The sequence below is a fragment of the Aythya marila genome (assembly GCF_965140915.1).
Source record: "Aythya marila genome assembly, chromosome: 5".
In the NCBI taxonomy this organism is placed as follows: domain Eukaryota; kingdom Metazoa; phylum Chordata; class Aves; order Anseriformes; family Anatidae; genus Aythya; species Aythya marila.
In genome coordinates, this window is record NC_139046.1 from 46,788,477 (window position 1) to 46,810,698 (window position 22,222).

A 22,222-nucleotide genomic window follows, 5' to 3' on the forward strand; every position below is an offset into this window, starting at 1 on the left:
GCCCACGGGGGGAGCTGCACCCGGGATCGTGGCAGCAGGTCGCAGCCAGACCGGGATTAAGGCCAGGGCAGGGAGCTTCTCGCGTCCCGCCGCAGGCAGCACCCCTCATTAGCTAATTAGCCCTCAGCGCCCCGGGCTTTGGCAGCGGGCACCCCTCATTTGCTCGGCCAGAGCCCCCCCCCCAGGCACGGCCCCTCAGTCCCAGCCCCTGAGGCGGGGCCCGGCGCTGCGGCGGCGGCGCCATGGGGCGGGCGGTGCGGCTGGCAGCCTGCGCCCTCAACCAGTGGGCGCTGGATTTTGAGGGCAACGCGGGGAGGATCCTCAAAAGTGAGCCTTGAGGGGTCCCGGGGGGATCCCCTCTGCCTGGTTTGGGGTCCTGGGGAGGCCGGGCAGGGTTAGGGTTAGGGTCCCGACTGCTGCTTGAGCATGCTCCTTTCTTTTCCAGGTATTGAAATCGCAAAGGGCAAAGGAGCCAGATACAGGCTTGGTCCTGAGCTCGAAATTTGGTAGGAGCGCTGCGGTTATTAGCTGATTGGGGTTAAGAAACGGCAATAATTAAGTACTAAAAATGGTTAAGAAAACATGTAGTAGTCTAATGTTTAAACTGGCGTTAAAAACACGTGGCTGTCAGTGCAAACAGACACATTGCAGGTGCAAGCAAAGTATTGCAAAACCTGTCTTAAAAACTTACCTTATACCAATATTTGTTGGCTTATTTCAGCGAGCTTTCCTCATGGTGCCTGCAGTACTTTGAGTTCTGCCTATGCGCAGGCTGCTGCTTTAGCAAGGAATATCCCAGCAGCACCGAGGAATTTTAAACAGCCTTCAATGCTGATGCGCACAGCGCTGCATCTTCGTGTTCTCTATAAACTGCATATACAGTGAGATGTTTCATGTCTGGAGTAGTTCTGGTCCCACAGTTCTGTTACTGATAAATTTATGTCTGTATTATATATATATAATTATTTATATAATTTATAATTTTATATCTGCCTGACAATTTATTTCTTTTTCTACACAGCGGTTATGGCTGCTCAGATCACTATTATGAGTCTGATACACTCCTGCACTCATTTCAAGTTCTGGCAAAGCTTTTGGAGTCTCCAGTTACTCAAGATATTATCTGTGATGTGGGAATGTAAGTCTTGTATAAGCAGGATTAAGCGCTACCTCTTTTGAGAATGCGGTCTATGTTGCGTAAACAAATGTCTCTGGATAATGAGGATTTTGCAGCAAACTTGTAAGCACATCTTAGGAGCCATACTACTTTTCATTCTAATTTGCACCAGTAGGATCGCAACATATAAGGTGTTTTTTTTCTGATGTAATCCTTTCAAAATGCTTTTTTTTTTTTTTTTTTTTTTCACTTGGGGGGCAGAGGAGTGAGATTCCTGGTGGCTGGGCTCTTCAAGAGAGAAGTAAAATTTTTTTTTCTCAGGAACCTAAATGGCTGGGCCCTACTGTCATGGACAAGGTTTTGGGTAAGACCTTGTATTATATGTAAAAAAAAAAAAAAAAAGGGCTTTATAAATTGACTTGTCTTTCAGGAATGTCACGGCTCATGTACCTTGCTTTAACTGACAGCTGTCTTCACAGACAACGTACATGTATGTCATAATCATTTTGATGTTCAAATAAACGTAAAAAATAAACATTGTAAGTTATGTGCTGTGAGTGAGCTGTGATATTTTGTAATTGTAAAAGTAACACATGTGCATACCTGTTTCTTGGTATCGAATGCGTAAAGCTACCTTTTATTTACTTTGGACCAGCCTGGTAGTATCGTAGTCGGTCAGGTTTGCCCAGCCAATGGCATTGGGGTCTGCTGGTGTTTCTCAGGCACACCAGTAATATCCGGTAATCATTGGTAATATCTGAAACTGACAGAAAACCAAAGAGTTTTGTAAACAACTTTTCTAATATAAACATTAGAAACTACATATATTGTGTTATTTAATTCCCTTGAGTGATACAATATAGATTTGTCTTAACATAGTTTTTGTGTATTGAAGGAGATTGTGTAGCTTTTTTCTTTTTTTTTTCTTTTTCTTAAATTTAATCTGATAACGTTGGTTAGCCACTGGTAATTTTTCTTCTTATTTTTGCAGGCCTGTTATGCACAAAAATGTTCGCTACAATTGTCGAGTGATCTTCTTAAATAAGTAAGTAGTTCTTTACATGTTTTGTGAGTCAGAACATTAGCGTAACGTTTCAGAGACCTGTTTGGCCTTCTAGTAAGATTCTTTAGTGCTATGTAAGGGGATGGTGTTGTCCTCCTATCTCTTAAATTTTAGAGAGATGACTTAATGTTTTGCATCATCTGTTTTTCCTTTCTGACCCTGTAGAATCTAAATTTCCACTGTTTTTTGAAACACTTTTTGAAGAGCCCAGAAAGAAAACTTTTACGTCTACAGACAGAAATGTTTAAATAAATAAATAAATAAATAAATGTTGTTTACTGTACGTCACACTAGAAAAAATCAGTGAGTTGATTTTCATCAATGTTCTTATTTAGTCTTATGTGCTTGCACATCAGGTCTTAATTCACCCTTTCTGTTTTGTTTTAATTTATATTTTAAGAAAAATCCTTCTGATTAGACCGAAAATATCACTGGCAAATGCAGGAAACTATAGAGAACTTAGATGGTTTACACCATGGAGCAAAGCAAGGTAGGTTGGCTACTGTTTAACTGCGTTTAAGAAACACAGCTTGCCATTTGCAGCTGCAGCAGAAGGATTGAAAAATATTGCAGTACATCAGCTACAGGGTGAACATCAAAACAAAAGTCAGTAGAGCTATGTAATTGCAACTTAGTTAAAAAGCTTATTAAACATAAACAAACTCTGAATTGCTGAGCTCGCAAGAAAAGTGTGGCTGAATGATCCTGCCACCAGTGTAGTGCTCTCTTTCCTTTTGTATGCTTTCATAGGCAGGTCAGGACTGGAGGAGCGTATGTTTATCTGCTTGATTGCATCCTGTTCAATATTAAACAGGAGAATGGTGTAGAACGAATGAGCTCAGCTAGAATTTCATGACTGCAAGGGAAGGACGCTACCTTACGTACCTTATGAAGCAGGGAAATATGCTTGGTACACGTCTCTGGTACTGTTCGCTCATCCTGCAGTCAAAGAATGGTTATAACTTGATGGTCTTAGTAAAATACTTCTGAGAGTTCCTGCATATCTGTCCTCTTAATCCCAGTCAATTCTGGATGAGCTTCAAGTTATTTCTGGAGTAGCACTGCAAAAGGGAATTTTTTATTTCAAATTTGACTTACCTGGTGTGTTCTTTATCGGTCTAGTTTATAACTAGAAGGGAGCAAGCATGAAAGCTGCGTACCCCTAACATTCACCATATATTACCATGTTAAGTAGAGGTTATTTCCACTGCTGTGTGACCTCTTAACTCTTGGAGGGTGACATAATTACTCGTGTTAATTCACTTTAAGCATTCTTCATGCCTGTTTCTCTGCAGAATCAGGATGTCTCCCTTAAAGTTTTTTTCTACTGAAGAAGTCCACCTCAGGCTTCAGCCTGAAGACATGCTGTTTTAATACTTGATTATTAATTGGAAAATACAGAAGCAAGACTTACGAAGCCAGAAATAGACAACCCTGTACAGTTATGAAATCTTAAGCTTTATAAAATTCTGTTTTCATGTTCACCATGAATTTCTGAAGCAAAACAGGTTGTTGTTAATTTTAATCTTAACATTTGCATTTTTTAATATATATTTTTTTTTACATACCCGGTACTGTACAACTTCAGTGCAATTTCTTTACTCACAGTTAGGAGATGACACAGTGTGGATGTTAGAATCAGTTGTTATGCTATGCTTTACGTGACCATGTATTCACAGTTTATAAACCTGCTTTAGGCACGTGGAGGAGTATTTTCTACCAAGGATAATTCAGGAAGTGACAGGGCAGGTAAGTTCTTAATGGAGTCTTTTCTTTTTAACTTTGCTATCTTCATAACTCAGCCATCTAAATGCAGGGAATTTGTGGCATGAAACAATAGAGCACCAAATTATTCTGTCAGTCATGTTGCAAATTCAGATATTTCAATAATAGTTCTCAGATTAAATGAAAACATAATTTAACCTAATTGGTGTAAGTATTTAGCAGCAAAACATGGAAGGCTTAAATTTGCCTCAGTTGTTTATATGTACAGTGAATATTCAGTTCTGTTTTTTTAAGGTTTGTTGGTAACTTTCTGATTTTGACGAGATAGATTCTTCCATTCCATTTAAGTACGGATGTTGTTTTGTTTTCTTTTTTCTCTTAGGACACTGTTCCTTTTGGGGATGCAGTGCTAGCAACCAAAGATACCTGTCTAGGGACGGAAATATGTGAAGAGCTCTGGGCGCCAAACAGGTAAAGCAAAAGAAGAAATGGAAAGTAAACTAAAGCATACCTTGGACCTTCCTGAAAGAAGTGTTTCTGTAAAGAATCTGCTTGTTATTCTATGTAGTATATCTCTCAGAAAGCACCAATAAGCTAAATATAATGAGGAACAAGAAATACATCATGGGAAAAGTTTCAGTAAAAGGGGCTCAAATTATTTGATGCTTGTCTCCATATAAAACCTTTTCACTGTTATCTGCTATGTGCCTTGTGCATTGCAGTTCTGGAATTTCTGCTGGTAGAATGTGTCAGCTTTGTCCAGAAACTGAGGACTGTATTTACAACAAAAACATTTCAATAAGGTTTTCTGTATCTTTCAAGAAGTTGGATAGGTACCACAACAGGTCTGTATGTGGGTCAGTTACACTCCTGAAAATGACAGGGCGAGTCATTATCCTGTTGGAATTGCTTGGACACAAATGAAGAGCTCCCATTTCTTTCGTCAGGTTCAGAGAATCCAGCTAATTTTCACGATGAAGGCTGTGTTCCCAATGATAACCCTTGCAAGGCTACTATTCTATATATTCCAGTGGATTGAATAGCTGTAGAGGGAAGTGAGTAATTAGTGACCAGTAATAGACCAATGAGCCTTTGTTTCTATGAAACATTGATCAGCTGGAGAAATGGAAAGTTTTGAGGATGAAATGGGAGATCTTCTCATTCTGTTGGGATATAGTAAGCATTAAAAACCTCAGCATGGCTGAGATAGAGAATATCATTTGAAATACTGAGCCATGTTTTAAGGTGTTCCTTTCTTTCAGTGCTCTGTATGAAGCTTAACCTGCTTTGAAAAAGCAGTATTGCTGACTCTCTGGGTCTTGGGAAACATTGGGAGTGGTAGGCACAATGAAGAAGAACTTAGTTATTTCAGTCTACTGCTCCTCTTAGTGTAAATATCAGATTATGTTCTTTCCCAAGTGGAAGATAGGTGGGATAAGCCATCCTTTCATGATTTTATTTGGCATGCAGGCCGAATTTCTGGAGTATTGGTTTTGCCAGTAATTATAATCCCATATTATATCATTTACTATTCACAGTCTCAAAAAATTGGGAGTACTAGAGTTTTTTTTTTTTCATTTTCTTAGACAAGTAGAGCCTTGTTATAATGGACAAGCTAGAGCTTAGGTTCTTGGATCGCTTAGGCTTCCATCACTTTGAGATGCATCTGTTTACCTATTAGCTTAATCCTTCTCTATTTTTTAAACCATCATCATACAAGGCAGAAGGAAACAACTAAAGGTCATTAACAGGAAGCAAAGTCTAGTGCCCTTAAGTAATAGTTCCTGGTTTTACTTTAGTTCCTGCTACAATTTTAAGTTCTTCCCAAAGACAAAGAAGAACGTATTTACAAAGTTTAGACCCGGGAATGGAGAGGAAAAAAAAAAAAAGAAGTGGTTGCATGAAAGCTGTTGTAGTTAATGTGGAATAAATAAAATGTTCCAGATGTCTTTACAAATCCTTCAACTCAAGTAATTCATTTCCTTGTAACTGCAGGTGTGGTATGTTATATACAAAGATACTATGTTTTTTGTTTTTTTTTTTCTATTTCTTTTTTTTTTTTTGACATTTGAAAAAGAGAGAAACAGTAAAAGTTAGGTCATTTCATAGGGTCTTGGTGCTGCCCTTTCAGACCAAGACTGTCTTGTTTTCTTTCTTTGTGACCCAGACTTCTATGGAATAAAGTAGAAGGCATTTTATTTAGAATACAATTAGCAAAACCCCACCTGCCCACTGCAACCACTACTGGTCTTTGACAAGAATCAAGCTATGCAGGAAAACAGATGTTTTTGTGAGCTCTAGCTTTGTTTGAGCTAAGACCTGGAGAAAACTGGCAATGACATAAATGTTTTTGGTGATGGTGGTTTTAAATGATACCTGCAATATTCCCAGCTGCATGTGATTGCCAACTCAGTTTTTTTTCTGCCTTCTGATTTGACAGCCCTCATATTGAAATGGGACTTGATGGTGTGGAAATTTTCACTAATTCTTCAGGGAGTCACCATGTGCTGCGGAAGGCGCATACCCGGGTGGATTTGGTGAATTCTGCTACAGCAAAGGTATACTTAAGGCATGAGCTTAATGACCTTGACAGACCTTGTTACTTGGGTGTTTTGAAGTGTTTTTTTTTTTTTTTTAAATGTTTGTTTGTTTGTTGGCCTGTGATTACCTTCCCTCCAGCTGCTGGGATTCTGTACTTCTTTGGGGAGCCCTGCTGTAGGTAATGCTCTAATGCTGGAGGCTATTTGGTTACAGATCAGCTCTGTATGATCTGCGGAGCAGGAAAGCAGAAGAAATGCTATTTAGTATTTGCTTGGGAATATGGGAGAAACAAATGTATGCATGTGCACATGTGAGGAACGCGCTAAGAAGGAACTTGGCACAGGAACTCATAGTTCTGCATTGGCATACCAACTATATAATCTTATTTTCCACACACCTCTATAAAGGAGAGTCAGAATACCTTAAAGCAGTTTATTTTCTTCCAGCTCTGGAGGTTTGTTGCAAAAATGCAATTGATGTTCTTTATCTTAATTCCATTAAACTGTGAAGATAAAATATTGTACTAGTATAGGAGACAGAAAATAGTAGTTATTCAGAGTAACTGACTGCTCTGTAATTGGAAGCATGAAATGTTGAATCTACTGCGTACAGAGAAGCAACTGGCTTGAAAGGGCATAGTTGAACATGCATTTTCCATGCAGGACAAACTACTAGTGGCTCTGCTTGTTCCCTGTAGTTATCTGTGCCTCAGCAGTCTCCCTCCATGTGCTTTATGTACTGAACTGATGGCTTGTTACCAGCATGTAATTCAGTCAGTGTAGGGCGATGTTTTCGTTTGTCATTTCCATAAATTCACAGTTCCTTTTTTGATCTTCGTTCACAAAGCAAAATTCTCTTGGAGAAATATTGGTAACTGTCTCAGGAAGGGAAAATAGAAATCTGTCTTTAAACTTAGCCATTACTTTTCCTGTCATCGTCATACTTAAAATTTATTTTGGTTTTCGACATTGAAAATTCTGCCTATTTTAAAGAGAAGCGATCCAAACACAGCTTCTGCCATTATTTTCCCTCTTCTGTCAATCTCTCCATGAACTTAGCATTTCAGTTTTGAAATGTAGCCCTCTCCGTTTGGGCTAAGGGTATGACTCTTCAAGCTAGTAACAGGAGATGTGTTTTCCAACAGCAAGAAGGGGATAGAGTTAATGTACTACATTTACTTACGTTATTATATGTTTCTGTTGTATGTATAGTGTGTAAAGTACTTTTTCAAATGGAAAAAAACAAGGGTCTAAGCCCTAAGTCGTTCCCATCTTAGAGAAGGATTATGAGAAGGACTTGAATAGTGGAAAAAGTTTGTTTAAAATTGTCAGGTACTACATTCTGAAATAAGTTTTTTGTCTGTTTGCTTGTTTTCTTCTCAGAATGGTGGAATATATATTTTATCTAACCAGAAGGGCTGTGATGGTGATCGTCTGTATTATGATGGCTGTGCCATGATTTCTATGAATGGAGAGACAATCGCACAAGGATCTCAATTTTCACTCGATGATGTGGTAATACATTCAACCTATAGATAACTGTTACAGCTGAAGCTAGTGGAGCTATGGTTATGCTCAAGACTTTTCAGAAAATCTACTGATACTAGGTCTATGTCTCATAGACTAAAAATATGTTTTTACGGTGTTATTCAATGGGGTCAAAGGCTTTTTCCTCATTAAATTGCCTTGATCTGCAGTAGCTGTCCTGGTTTTGCGAGCAAGGAAGAGCTGTCACAGTGTAGCAACTTAATATAAGTATTTGAGAATATAATCACCATGTTTAGGAGAGGCTCTCTTAATTTATATTATTTATTCAAACAAATAAGTGTGAAGACTGCAGTGTTCTAATTCTGACCTGCCTTGGTAAACAAAAGGTTGGATAGGTTGATCGTTATTTAAAAGCCCCCTTTCTCGGTAATTTGTCATCACAGCTGTAGGTTTCATCACTTTTTGTGTCATGCTCATCTCTTTACCCAGTATGCTTCTTGACTTTTCCTCTAGTTCTTTGCTGCAACTGATGGTGAACTCATTGTTCAGCCGTCTGATAAGTGCTATGTATTTGTTGTGGTTTATGAGCATCCTAGAGTACTCAGTGAATTGAGTCAGCTGTTCTCATTTTGTTATATAAGTAAATCTACTGAGACAGAGATGAATTGTAAAGCGAGCAGAAAGATCTGTATTGGAAAAAGTTTTACATGCGTTTTTCTTCCCTAGCACTTTTTTTTGTTTGAGTCCAGTCGTGTCAAGCATTTTTTATCAGTCTATGTGGAATCAATCTAATACTGAGAGCCTCTCCACAGGAGGTGCTTGTTGCCACACTGGACTTGGAGGATGTTCGAAGTTACAGAGCAGAGATTTCATCTCGTAATTTAGCGGTAAGAATTCTTTACACAGATCAATTGTAAACTCTGCCAAGTTTGAATAGTTATTGAATTTAAAAGCTGTTTGCATGTGTTGATGTTTCAGTGTTCTACAGATCTGTTGTATGGGTTTATGCTTCATTAAAATTTATGTCTGCCAACTCTTCTGTATTTTTGCGTAGGCAAGTAAAGTGAATCCCTATCCTAGGATAAAAGTGAATTTTGCTCTGTCATGTTCTGATGATGTAGCTGTACCTGTTTGTATGCCAATCCAGTGGAGACATCATAGTCCTGAAGAGGAGATCTGGTAAGCACACATTGAACTGATTACATGATAAAAAGTTTAAAACTAATGGAGATAAATACAATTTCTTTACATTTAACTAAAGACAGTCTCTCATTGGGGGAGTTGCAAGTTATCATCCCATAACACGCTTGGACTGATGATATTCTGTGATTTCAGCCTTGGTCCTGCATGTTGGCTCTGGGACTACTTAAGGCGCAGCAAACAGGTAAGAAATGTTTTTTTTGTTCTTTGTCATAGCCTATGCACCTTCTTCTGTGGTATAGGGACAGTACAGATTGCTGTCCTGTGCTGCTGCTAATGCAGACTGATGTCGCTAGTTCATGGTGCAAGGTTAGATCTCACTGGTAGCTCATTTAGACTTGAAACATGTATGGCGTGACTTTAGTATGCTCTGCAGACCTCTTCCTTCAGAGTCGTGCTTTCTTTGAAAGCAATAGTCAAACATACCTCATTAAATGAGATTTCTTTTGCTTTGGAACACTATTTTTCAGTAAGAAAAATATTTTTAATGGCATAGGAGGGTGTTTAGAATAAGCAGAGTGACAAGAATTAGTAGTTCAGTTCAATGGTAAATTACATATGAAAACTTTGGTCCTAGTTATGAGCTCTTCTGTATTGCTAGAATATAGCAATAAGACAGACTGACAATTTTTATATCCAGAGGGTTTACATTGACTCCTTGTTTGGATTTTTCCAGTTGGTAAGAGTTGAAGGGGATTTGCTAGATCTGTGGGATTTTTATTTTTTTTGTTTGTTTGTTTTCCTGCTCAACATAACAGATTGAACGGTGCATATGTAATTTACTAGAGTGTGTCTCTGAATGGTGAAATACATGTTTTTCTGACTTTGTATTTTTGAATTTCTTCCTTGCTTTGTTTTCAAGGCGGGATTTCTTCTACCTCTTAGTGGTGGAATTGACAGCTCTGCTACAGCATGCATAGTGTACTCTATGTGTCACCAGGTTTGCCTGGCAGTCAAGAATGGAAGTAAGTAGATACACGTGTCTGGTTAGCCATATTTATTAATGATTAAGGACAAATTAATATTAGTTAGGTGCAATAGATGCAAGGGTTCATTAATAGTAGAATTTTGCCCAGCTTTAATGGTGTCTTTTGCATCTCTTCAGAAATTCCAGAAAAACAGGTTCAGATTTCAGGTTCTTTGAATTGGCTTAATAGCTTTCATTCAGGGTTTAAGAACTGGGTGTGAAACTCAGACCGGTTTCTGTCTAAAGTATTGTTCAAGATGTTGGCTGATGTAGTTTTGGGATTCCATTTTGAGAATTCTTTCCTTTATTAAATTCAGCACTGCAGAACACGGCTGGGCATGGTTCAAGCCCTTTGTATATGTGGAATCATGTTTCTGTGGAGCTTCTTTAAGGCATAGAACAAAAGGATTTAATATTTCCTTGCTCAAAATTAGAAGCAAAACCAGGATTTATTTTTTAATATATGAAAACATGTTTGGAGAGTTAGATGAAGTTACCTTATTTGTGAGGGTCAGTGTAAAGCTTAATTGGAATACAAGAAACATAAAAGATATTTGCATACCCTGGATAGTAGGATGACAACAATTTTTACTCATTTTATTTATTTTCCTTTGTCCTCAGATGCAGAGGTGCTGGCTGATACACGCAAGATTGTGCATGATGAGACCTATGTCCCTGAGGATCCTCGAGAATTTTGCAAGCGTATCTTTACCACTTGCTACATGGCTAGTGAGAACTCCTCCCAGGACACTTGCAACAGGGCTAAACTTCTGGCTGAGCAAATAGGCAGGTAGAGATTGGGAAGAAATAGGAAAAAAACCCTCATCTTCTGGAAAAGACTTGCATATAAAGCTTTCAAAGTCTAAAATGGCAAAAGTAGGAGAGGAATACTAAATGTGTGTAAGAAGGATATTATTACACATATTATTTAAGTGTGTAAATGTGAGGCATGCTTGGAATCATTTGGTGAAGAACATAAAAATTTGGAAACAGACTCTGGAAAATGTTATGTTTTCTTAAGGTTCTTCATACCAGATCTGAGTTAGTAGCAGTCTTAAAACATCATTTTATGGATGTGTGTATTTGTTTTAAGAACTTTAATGTTTTTTATGTAGTCGGACTGTGCTAGCTGAGTCACTTCTGTTTGAATTCTTGTCAGCTATCACATCAACCTGAACATAGATGCGGCTGTGAAAGCTATTGTGGGAATTTTCAGCATGGTGACAGGTCGAACTCCCTGTTTTTCTGTCTATGGAGGGAGCAGCAGAGAAAATCTGGCACTCCAGAATGTGCAGGTGTGTTTCACAAAGGCTTTGTTTAAAATAGTACAAAATGGTAAAGTAGCACTGGGGCCCTTCCTTTCAATTGCTGTGAAGATCTGAACACATCGTGATACATTCCTGAAGATTTATGGGCTTCCACTAAATGCTTGTCTGCAGCGGAAATCTACAATCCCATATAACTTGGAAGATAATTGTTGCTTGTGATTCTTAAAACCTCATGGGATGGTCAGGAAGAAATAGTACATGCCTGTATCCCATTAAAAGCAGTAGTCCAGATGGTGTTTAGAAAAGTGGCAGAAAGTCACCAGGTCAGGAAAATGAGCAGCAAAGTGTTTTCATAGATGAGTCTTGAGCTAGTAGGATTGTGGCAGGGCAAGACTTAAAAACTTTGCTGATATACACTAAACTTAACTCTGGTTAACAGTACCAGCCTGTAACAGGCACTGCGTGAGATGTCAGGCTTACGTATTCCAATTCCTGGACCTTCTCAGTTTTAGAAGGTAGATGATATGAATGTGCTTAAATAGCTTATAAAATGGCTTATAAAAACGTGGCTCAAATACATATTTCTACTTAAACTTTTTCATTGTGACAGAACAGATCAGTGCTGTACTTGGGTACTGCTGCTTCACATATTATGTAGAAGCACAAAAAACATAGCTGTCAAGTGATTTCCAAATAGCTCTTCTAGTCCCTGGCTACAGATGTACCTTTCATTGTCTTGATAGTTTTCTTTTGGGCCTGTTCTTAAAAGCTTCCAATCGAAGCAGGTAGTCAGCTTTAACTCTGGCTAAATGTTGATTATCTTGTTTGATAGTATTTCTTTCTTTTATTCTTATTTTTTATTCTTATTTTTTATTCTTATTTTTTATTCTTATTTTTTATTCTTATTTTTTATTCTTATTTTTTATTCTTATTTTTTATTCTTATTTTTTATTCTTATTTTTTATTCTTATTTTTTATTCTTATTTTTTATTCTTATTTTTTATTCTTATTTTTTATTCTTATTTTTTATTTTTAGCCAAGGATGTGATTTTTTCTTCCCCCGTTATTACTTGATAACTCCATCAGTCTTCTCAGGAAAAAAACATTGCACCTTTTATCATTTTTTTGGCAATGGCATAGGCTTGGTGACAAAAGAATGTGGTGAATTGCTTAACATCACACACAGCTGTAGCTAGAGCTGGAGGTTGAATTTATGTCTGTGTTCAGTATTGTTACGTTCCTTGGAAAATATGAGTTTTGGAGTGGGGACAGAAATGGAACTTCTTAGAAATTTTGCATAAATGTGGTTAGTCTAACAATCTATAAGAAGGTGTGTTAGATGGTTTATCTGCGTATTTTATCCCTCTTGGATGCTTATCAGCGCTTGCAGGAATCACAACTACTTCCCATTCTACAATTCAGAGTAGAATAAACTTGCCCAGTCACATTTGTGGCACTAGCCAATACTGGATCTAGCTTTCCCAAGTGCATGTTCAACATCCCCTCCACAAGACAGTCCTTGCAGCAGCAATTAGCCCTCTCACATTTTGTTCTTTATGGGTTTGTTTAGAGAATTGTTAATTAGATATGATTGGAGAGAGATTACTTTGCTTTGTTAATTAATTTTTTTTTCATTTTGCTTTGTAGGCTCGAGTAAGAATGGTCCTTTCCTACCTGTTTGCTCAGCTGACACTTTGGACTCGTGGGATGCCAGGGGGACTTCTGGTGCTAGGATCAGCCAATGTGGATGAAAGGTTGGTAAAAATTAGAAATCAAAAACCAGGTGAACTGGGAACAGGTCAGTGCAGTTCTTTAGCTCTACCAAATCGCAGTGTACGCTGTTACCTCAGAAGAGGTAAAAAGCTGAGAGTACACAGATAGCAGTGAAAAGAATGATAACAGTTGAATCAACCTGAATGGCAAAACTGTGTATTTTTCAGTTTACAACCAAAGTATTGTAGTTTTCCAACGAACGACTATTACTTCCTCAGCAGGTCTGTTATTTGTTATATTTTCAATTCATCAATTTGTAATTAAGTTGTGAACTTTTGAATTGAAAAATCGACTTCATAAATGTGGAGTACTGTCATTAGAGCTGGCTGTTGGAAGATAAAGATCCTGGGACTCATAATGTCAAAAGTTTGGAGAGTAGCGTGCATTGATTCTAGGAGTTCGGGATATTATTATTATTATTATTATTTTGAATGGTCAGGACAGTATTTTAATTGTTTTTTCACCTAATATATTACCTTAGTGTGGGTATTTTAGTAGTGCTTCATAACTGTTTAAGATATCATCTTCCTTCTCCTGTCAATTTCATGGCTTCAGGATAGCTCTGGTTCATCTGCACACCTGTTTGTCCTTTATGTATAAACATGCTAACAGTATGCAGTCTGTTTGTCCCTGTCTTCATACCACATATGTAATCTATCTAATATAAACTGTTGTATAGCATACTAATGTTACATTCTTATTTGTTATGTAAAATTTCTTCTCTTGCTCAGTCTCCGAGGTTACTTAACAAAGTATGATTGTTCAAGTGCCGATATCAATCCCATTGGTGGAATCAGCAAGACTGATTTGAAGAACTTCATACAATACTGTATTGAAAACTTTCAGCTCACAGCCCTCAGAAGGTGAGTAGTGAAGCAGTGATGTTTGGTGTCTATACTACATATTGTGGATTTTTAAAAATTTTTTATTTATTAACAGAGCTAAGTTGCAGTAATTTTGCAAATGCTAATAAAGAAAAGGTTTCTGCCCATCCCTGTTTTTAGATTATTGTGCATACTTACAGAAGACCAATCTAAGTGGCTGGGTGCCACAAGTCTTAGGAGTTACTGTATACAAACATTTGTGTTGTTTAAAACCACTGAGGAAACTGAACAGATGTTTTATGTTTTGGGTATAGGCATTGTTTTATAAACCTGAAACAGCTTTCAAGTACCACTTCTCAGGGCTATCTAGTCAGCTGCTTATGCTCTGAAGAAAGTTTGAATAAAGCACGTGATTTTTAACAAACCAGACTAATGAGACTGGGTAAAATTTACTTTTCTTCTTCCTCTTACAGTATCATGGCAGCTCCACCTACTGCGGAGTTAGAGCCCCTGGTGGATGGACAAGTGTCTCAAACTGATGAGGTAATGGGCAGTGACTTTAAAATGCTCTGGTAAGCTTTATCCCCAGCCTTGGTTTTTGTCCAAAAAATATTGTTTGCTGTTCTATGTATCCATGTGTATCAATGAGTGTGTCAGAAAATGTCTAAGATATTGACCAGGCACTAACCAGTGTCTTGCACCAGCGTTATCTGTGTTGACAGCAGTCTACAAAAGAGGAAGTCAATATTTTTTTGTTCATTTGTTTTTTGTTTGTTTTGTTTGTTTGTTGTTTGTTTTGTTTTGTTTTTTAATCACTCTGTTGTGGACACTTGGAAGTATGTGTGTTCTGAAATTTTCCAAAATTTTGTTTATTTTAGAGTTTCTAAATATCAAAAGAGCGAAGGGTTGCTTATTTAGAATTTCATGTCTTTCCTTGTTTTGACCTATCTTACTGATATATACTGTACTGAAGCTATCTAGAACAGAAAATGAACAGATCTTCCTCTGGAAAGGAATGCTTTCACTAGCCAAATAAACTGTATTCCTTTTAAGAATTTCAAATATCCCATTTCAGAGAGATCCCAGTTCTTTTCTTCTTTGTGTAATATTGCTCTTCTCTTGTTTGTTTGGTTTTTTGATCATTGGCAATTTAATTTTAGTGTTTCTTTGATTAAACTGGGTTATTGTAATTGGTCATAAGACTATTAAATACAACTTGCATGGTTAAGATTTTCTGTGGTTCCTGTGTGTGATTGCAGGCAGATATGGGGATGACATATGCGGAGCTCTCCATCTATGGCAAATTGAGAAAGATTGCAAAGGCTGGACCGTACAGTATGTTTTGTAAGCTGATTAATATGTGGAAGGAAATTTGTACTCCAAGAGAGGTAATGCACAAAATAAAAATCAAATTGTTTAATGTCTTTGCCAATATAGAGTGTGTTTGGAGAATGTTCAAGTAGAGTTCCTCTTACCTGAAGGGGTGGTTTAATTACTCTCTTGTGTTTAGAGATATTACACAGTTGTAAGAGTACACTGGAAAAACTGTTGTGGCTTTCCTAAATTAATGTAGTTTGTTGTTTGTGTTAGAAATTGTTAGAACTGTAATTGGGTAATTTGAAAACAATTACTTAAGAACGGTACCTTCAGGGGAAAATTATTCCCTGAAATATATGTGGCTAACTGCTCTTGAAGCCTTGCTTTGAAAGAGTATCTACTTTGCTGTCATTAGGTTTTTACCTTTCTTGGGCATAAAGGAAAATGTTCAGTACCTGAATCACAGAGGCTAGTGATTATTGTTAGGTTTCTTAAGAGGCACTTTGCTACTGGTAAATGTTAGAGACAGAGACCAAGGTGGTGTCTGAAAATGGTCTGAAATACCTCTTGTAATAGAGTCATCCAGAGTGATTCCTACTGATAGTGGTAGGTAATTTACGTGTGTCTTAATGGTGGGAAATGGGTGTGTAAAGCCAGAATGTATGTAAGGTTTTAAATACTAAGATGCTTTAGCTGACTGAAAGCTATATTCTTTTGTACACCAGGTGGCATCAAAGGTTAAGCATTTCTTCAGGATGTACTCGGTGAACAGACATAAAATGACCACCCTCACTCCTTCCTACCATGCTGAAAACTACAGTCCAGATGACAACCGGTTTGATTTGAGGCCTTTCCTTTATAACACCAGCTGGTCCTGGCAATTTAGGTGTATAGATAAACAGGTAAATGTCCTCGGTCTCGTGTATGGTTTTATATGCAAAGCTCTCTCAATGGGACAAGCGCAGTTCCAGTGAATCTCCAGCAGAGACAACTAACACTTAGGATAACAGAAATCTCTTTGATTGCTTTTTTCATATAATTCTCTGGTTTTAATGTGATTTTTTTCTCCCATTGTTTAGTATGCTTGCCATGCTGCTAGCAAGGCAAGAGGAGAAGAAAAAAAAAGATGAATTTGTGTATTAAGGCTAGAAACTTCTACGTTACGCCTATATTCATGAAGTACTGTGATAATACAGAAAGCAAGCTTACGTATTTTGGTTTCAGTTCAGGACCTGTCTGAAGGGATCTGTTTAATTGCAGGATTAAGACAACCTGCATGTGTGTGGGGGGAAAACCAGTGAGAGGCAGCAATTCATTGTAAATCCCACCTGCTTCTACAACAGTATCTCCTTTGAACCTTTAAGTCAGTTAACTCACGAATATGTTTGCTCAAATACTGCAGAAGTATAGTGCTTAGTTTGAGCACTGCGAGGTGTGGAGGGGCTCAAGCAGCTATTGTAACTGTAATCTGCTTATCTCTTTGTAGTTTTCAGTCACACCTCTGACGTAGTTGTAATGCGTTTATTTTATGGCAAAAGTATTGCGCTGAAGAATTCTAGCACCTTGAAGTTTTCCCTGCCAGAGATTTTGCACCTCTGTTGCTTTTAAGAACATGTTTATATAAGTAATAAAATATTAATTACCTCGTCTGTGAAATGCCAGACATGCTGTAATAGCATTTTACTACCTTGAAACCTCGGATAAAAGCTACCATGTGCAGCATTTTTGTAGGTCTGTATATTTTTTTCTATAATTCTGGAGTCTTTCCCACTGAAGTTCAGGAAAAAGAGTTCTTTTGGCCTTAGTGCAAGTTGAGTAAAATATTTTTTGAAGGGTCTGGACCAACCTGTAATTACTTAATGCTTACAAAAAATGGGATTAAGATCTTTTAATGATTCAGGATAGTGCTACAGTCTTTAGCTCGATTTGTATGTAGTAGCAGTTGTGCTTGCAAGAGTATCAGCCATTGCAATCTATTCTTGAAAATTAGGAGTCAAGTTTGGGGAATAATCTGTTATCTGGGCAGCAGTATTTCAGAAGTAACTTGAACTGATAACTCGTTATTATGAATAGCCTTTTGCAAGGCTGGAAAATAATGACTTGCAGTAATGAGTCAAATCTGTACTATTCATGAAAGGGAATGCTGTCAGAGTTTCCACTTATTATGCATATTCAGCACAACTGTACTTCTGAAGAGAATTGCTCCAGGACAATGTCTCACTGGTAATTGTGCTTAATCTGCACTTACGGTGTTTGTTTTTTTTATATGTTTGTATAGTAGCAGGACTGTGAAAACATGGCAAACTCTGAATGACATGGTTCTGCCAGAAAACATCTTTATTTAGGCAATACCAGGTTTTCCTGTAAGAGTCATTCTAGCGCATGTGGTCATTTGTGAATGGAAGCTGGTTTGAATGCTAACACCAGAGAAATCTGTTGGATATGTGGAAAATACTTTTCTACTTGTGTTTCATGGGGTAATCAAGTCACTCTACTTAAAGTGCAAAATTTCCTCTGTATTTATTGTAGAAGGAACAGTGGAAAGACAAGGAGGTTTAGATGTCAATGTTTGCTGGGAATTACCAGATCGGCCCTTGGAGTCCTAATGCCAGTCAGCTCTGCTTAGCTGAAGGCTCCACCTGGGTGAGGAAATTTCTAGCAGTTTAGATCAACCCTTGGAGCTGCAGTGGCACTGTCTGTAGTTTCTAGTATCAAATTATGGCTGGGTAAAGGTTATGTGGCCAGATCATGTACTGCAACAATTTCTAATAGTCAAAATATTCATTGAGGTTTTAATAGGTGGCAAAATTAGACCAAACAGTGACATAGCTCAGAAGGAGGCTGACACAACCATCCCCAAAGATGAGCTATCTGCAGTCTGTCTTCTGATTTATTCTTTTTTCCCAGTGCTTACTGGTCACACCACAAGAATAGCCACATTTGCTCAATCCAAAATGTCTACCAGCTTGAGTAAGTGTGACCTTTTCACAACCAGCAGCTGATATTGAGGGAAGAACATAAGAATAGTGTATTTATAGTATAATTTCCCACCCCTATATCTCTCCATAGATTTTGGGAACATAAAACTGAGCTTTCCAGAGCTGAAGAAAACATGCAGACTATCATGTTTAATTGTTGCTGTTGTGCTATCCCCCATGAGCTTGTGGAATCCTTTCTGAAACTATTTATATTGTTAACCTTAACAATAGCGTCGCTAAACATAATGTGATTTCTCTTCTTAAGTCTCAGGAACAGTGAAGGTCAGTCTTACAAGGATGCGTGCATGTGCATGAGAAGCATTTTCTTGTGTTCATTTTTTTCCCAGTTTCTGTTAAGGGCAGGGTTCCAGCTTATGGCCTGATCTGATATGACAGCTGTCACTGAAAGGGACAGACTTGCTTCCCTTTCTATTTATCCAGACTTCTCCTGAGGTGGCTTGGGTACTTGTCTTACTCCTTTGTCAGCCAATGAAGAAAACTAGAAACGGATGAGAGCAAGCAGCTGGGGACAATTGAGAGGGTGGGCTGGGAGAAAGTTTGGCTTTCTCTTCTGACTGCAACTAACAGAGCCTGTTCTGCTGTGTTGTCCCTTGGAGTTTATCCCACTGTCACTTCCTGATAAATCTGGGCTCTACACTGACTTGTGATGGAAGTCAGAAAATACAGGAGATGTTAAATGCAACTTAATTTAATTATACTATTGAATCTGTTTCTTTTTAACTTACAGGTGTCTGATCTGGAAAAAAAGGAAGAAATTTCTGTAGTCAAAGATGTCGAAGACTGATTTGTTCTCTTGTTTGATGCTGGTAATTAATTTGGTAAATGATGTTCAAAACTAGAGTATACTGTGATGATGAGTACTGATGACCCAAACAACAGTTGAAATTACCATTGTAAATGGTATTTATAATCAAGTCCTTTTTCTTTTTCTTTTTTTTTTTTTTTAATTGACTCTGGTTTATTCCCAATACACTTAAACCCTAGTTTGTCTAAAGAATCATTCATTGAGGATTTTCAGTAGCTACTTCAATTGATTGAAAATATTTGGATAAGCCCATCAAATATAAATGCACGGGAGTCTTGTGAAAGTGTATACGCATACAGATATTGATTGGTTCTAATGACTTGGATATGATTTTTAGCAATACTCAACTGAAAGAACAAACCATGACGGTTCTGGCATGTGTTGTTGGGGGGGGAATCATTTTATTTTTCAATAAACTAGTAATTTTACAGTAATTTACTCAGTTCTTATTTTACGTGGCTTTTATGTATCTAGCATTAGCTATGTAGACTGTCCCAGTGTTTGAGTAGCTGTGTAAGGATTAATTGAGCAAGGTAGCGGAAGCATGTCCAACTTGAAGCATATTGGTAACGTCCTTATTAATGGCATCCAATCTAGAGTTCAGCTTTTTGTTTTGCATTTACTTGCTGTGTAACTAGTGGCAATTCATTTCAAAATCTCTGATTTAATTTCCTCAGAGGAGTAATACCAACTTTGCACAAATGTTCAAGGACTGTTTAATGGTTACCACTCTTTTTCAGCTGGACTTTAAGGATTTTGAATTAAGTTGTCATGGTGTCAGACATTTTTTAATGTGTAAGAGTAACTCAATTTACCTGAAATAAAAAATGTTTTCTGGCTCATGGTATGTTGAAAAGAAAACACAAGTTTGCTATTCACACTACTGCTATTCCTACTTGTTCAGGTGCTGACTGGCCAGGAACTGAGTGATGTCTGTTGTCAATGACTATGCAGTCAGTGAGTGGTTCGACTTGCCTACATAATCATTTTACTGTTGGAATCAAGTTTGCTGGGTGTAAAACATCTGGAAGTGGAGTGGGTGTTGCAGAAGGAAGTATAAAGTGAGCTTTGAGTTTAGTTAGTGTTACCATCCTCTCACCTACTGCTTCCAAAAAGTTATTTTAACTTCACAACTTCATTAATCTTTTTAATGGTCCAGAGCTATGGAAAAATAAAGGAACAAGCCTATCCTTGCACCATTTTTTATGTGAGTCCCTTTTCTGTTCATTTAATGTCTGGCCATTTCCTTTGCTTTTTTTTTTTTTCCCCATTGGATTTGAAAGATGTGTTTTTAATAGAGGAAATTAAAAATGAATTTGTGAGGCTTTGGGCAAACAATGCTGTAACTGCTACAGCAGGGGAGGTTAGACCAAGCTAGACTTCTGTTAAAATAGCTGTGCATTGTGTTAATGGAAAATGTCTGGTAAATGTCATGTTCTCCACCGTTGTTTTCCACATTTCAGAGAGACAGGAGAGTTGATTCATGTGGAGTTAAAGATGTTGCATTGTTTTTGGTAGGGTTATTATATGGTACTGGTTTAAATACATCACTAACTTACCTCATTGGACACAGATGAAGGAAAATGGATACATGAAGGAAAATCCCAGCTCGGATTCACCTTCCAGTAGTTGGGCGTTTCCAGTTCTTTAAGCTGGAGTTAAGGGGTGGCTTTTGAACAGAAGTTCAGGAGCCTCTTGCACATCCCAAGTCTTGCTTGCTTTCTTCCTCAAGCTGTCGCTTCCCTCCCTAGCCAGCCAGACACAGCAGGAAACGGTTTCTTTCCAGTCAGCAATAGCACAAGCAGTAGGCTGTTTCTGTGCCCCCTGGCCCTGTGGTTACCCTGAGCGTTTCAGGCAGCCAGCAGAAGGACACCAAGTTCCCTAGGCAGTGGCACTCAGGCCGGTTGTGCAAATGGCACTTCACCTCCTTCTGGCCGCGCTGACAGGCGCCTGCAGCAGCCCTGCCATGCCTGCCTTGAGCAGGGCTGGCCCTTCCCCTCTGCCTCCTCTACCCCAGCCCTGCACGGGGGTGAAGCCGATGAGAACTGGCCCGCTTTTACCACCGCTTTCCGCTCGGGGTGTGAAGGGGAAGTAGCGGCTGGCGCCCTGGCAGCCGCAGGGCGATGAGGATCGCACCGCATCGCCCCTTTCCCCCTCAGGCTGCCCCTGTCAGGGGGAGGCGGCGCCCGCCCCTTCCTCCCTTCCCGCCCTCTTCTCCCTCAGCCCGGGGGCGGCGGGCTCGGGGCGGTGCCGCCGGGCTGCGGCCGCCACAACGGGGCCGTGCCGTGCCCGAAGGGGCCGTGCCGTGCCGAGGCTCCTCCCTGAGGCGCCGGTCACAAGCGGCGGGGGCGGCCGCGCCGCTGCTGCCCCGTCCCGCCCCGTCCCGGTGGCGGAGCGCAGCCCAGCCCCAGCCCAGCCCAGGTCGCCGCTGATGGAGGCGGGAGCCGGCGCCGAGACGGAGCCGCTGCTGCCCCCGCGGAGCTGGCTCCGGGGAGCCGAGGAGGGTGAGCGGGGGGCGAGGGGCGGCCGGGGCGGTGGGAGCGTGGCTGTGGAGCCCCCCTGAGGGCTGCTCCTGTGGGGGCTTCTCCTGTGGGGCCGCCCCGCGCTGCCCTCAGCCGCGCTGTGACTCAGCGCCGCTCGCCGGCACCGAGGGCTGGCAGGATGGGTCAAGCGCCCGTCCGGGCAGCCAGCGCGGAGAATGACCTTTTAACAAATAAATAATTCGGGAACTGCCCCAAAGTCATCGCTTCTTGGGAGTTTCCGCGCGTTAGGGCGAAGAGAGGTCGCTCGGCTCCTGCCCTTCTGAAACCCTTGGGGTCAGCGCTGAACTTGCAGCGTCTGCTTCACAAACGCGGAGCTTCTGCTGTGCCTCGTACCCGTGAACTAATGCTGTGCCTTTAAACAACTTTATTCGTATCTCCCTGCCGCGGCGGGGCTCCAGCAGGATAAAATCTGCCTGCACGTGACAGCAGGAACCTTGCTCGCCGCCGTCTATGTGCCATTTCCCTCACATCCCGGGTTGAGTCGCAAGCGGTACAAAAGCCTGGCTTGTGCTCGCATAAGCGGTGACACTTGGAAGCTGTCTGCAGAAAGTGATGCTGCTGAATCATGTGGAACATAATTGTCAGGGACCCAA

General features: G+C 39.6%; 2 protein-coding genes across 4 annotated transcripts in view; both read left to right on the forward strand.

Moving 5' to 3' along the window:
- Window positions 1–239: 239 nt before the first annotated feature.
- On the forward strand, window positions 240–20,347 carry NADSYN1 (NAD synthetase 1). Of its 3 annotated transcripts, XM_082762233.1 has the most exons (21): window positions 240–327; window positions 446–506; window positions 1,022–1,138; window positions 2,109–2,162; window positions 2,581–2,670; window positions 3,878–3,929; window positions 4,288–4,376; window positions 6,346–6,463; window positions 7,829–7,960; window positions 8,746–8,820; window positions 8,988–9,112; window positions 9,269–9,317; window positions 9,996–10,098; window positions 10,722–10,890; window positions 11,260–11,395; window positions 13,016–13,122; window positions 13,873–14,004; window positions 14,439–14,508; window positions 15,225–15,353; window positions 16,008–16,184; window positions 19,009–20,346. In XM_082762233.1, exons 1-21 carry the CDS (start codon window positions 243–245, stop codon window positions 19,063–19,065), a joined length of 2,127 nt encoding a protein of 708 aa, XP_082618359.1. In that variant the 5' UTR covers window positions 240–242; the 3' UTR covers window positions 19,066–20,346. The 3 variants fall into 3 exon arrangements, with proteins under 3 accessions (XP_082618359.1, XP_082618360.1, XP_082618361.1); XM_082762234.1 differs by lacking the exons at window positions 240–327; window positions 446–506 and adding an exon at window positions 1,439–1,481 and having other exon boundaries at window positions 1,023–1,138; window positions 19,009–20,347; XM_082762235.1 differs by lacking the exons at window positions 240–327; window positions 446–506; window positions 1,022–1,138 and adding an exon at window positions 1,548–1,607 and having other exon boundaries at window positions 19,009–20,347.
- Window positions 20,348–21,429: 1,082 nt separating this feature from the next.
- TPCN2 (two pore segment channel 2) overlaps window positions 21,430–22,222 on the forward strand; it is a 28,431-nt gene continuing 27,638 nt past the window's right edge. Inside the window, exon 1 of the mRNA XM_082760608.1 lies at window positions 21,430–21,590. Coding sequence (XP_082616734.1) covers window positions 21,518–21,590 — 73 coding nt within the window. The 5' untranslated portion in view covers window positions 21,430–21,517. The remainder of the gene's footprint in view (window positions 21,591–22,222) is intronic.

What these genes read in the sequence shown, in the direction of transcription:
- NADSYN1 (XM_082762233.1), top strand. Translation starts at nt 243, where the DNA reads ATGGGGCGGGCGGTGCGGCTGGCAGCCTGCGCCCTCAACCAGTGGGCG. An exon ending in CGAGTGATCTTCTTAAATAA is followed by an intron (nt 2,163 to 2,580) that starts GTAAGTAGTTCT and finishes TTATATTTTAAG; the next exon opens with AAAAATCCTTCTGATTAGAC. An exon ending in AAATTTGTACTCCAAGAGAG is followed by an intron (nt 15,354 to 16,007) that starts GTAATGCACAAA and finishes TTTGTACACCAG; the next exon opens with GTGGCATCAAAGGTTAAGCA.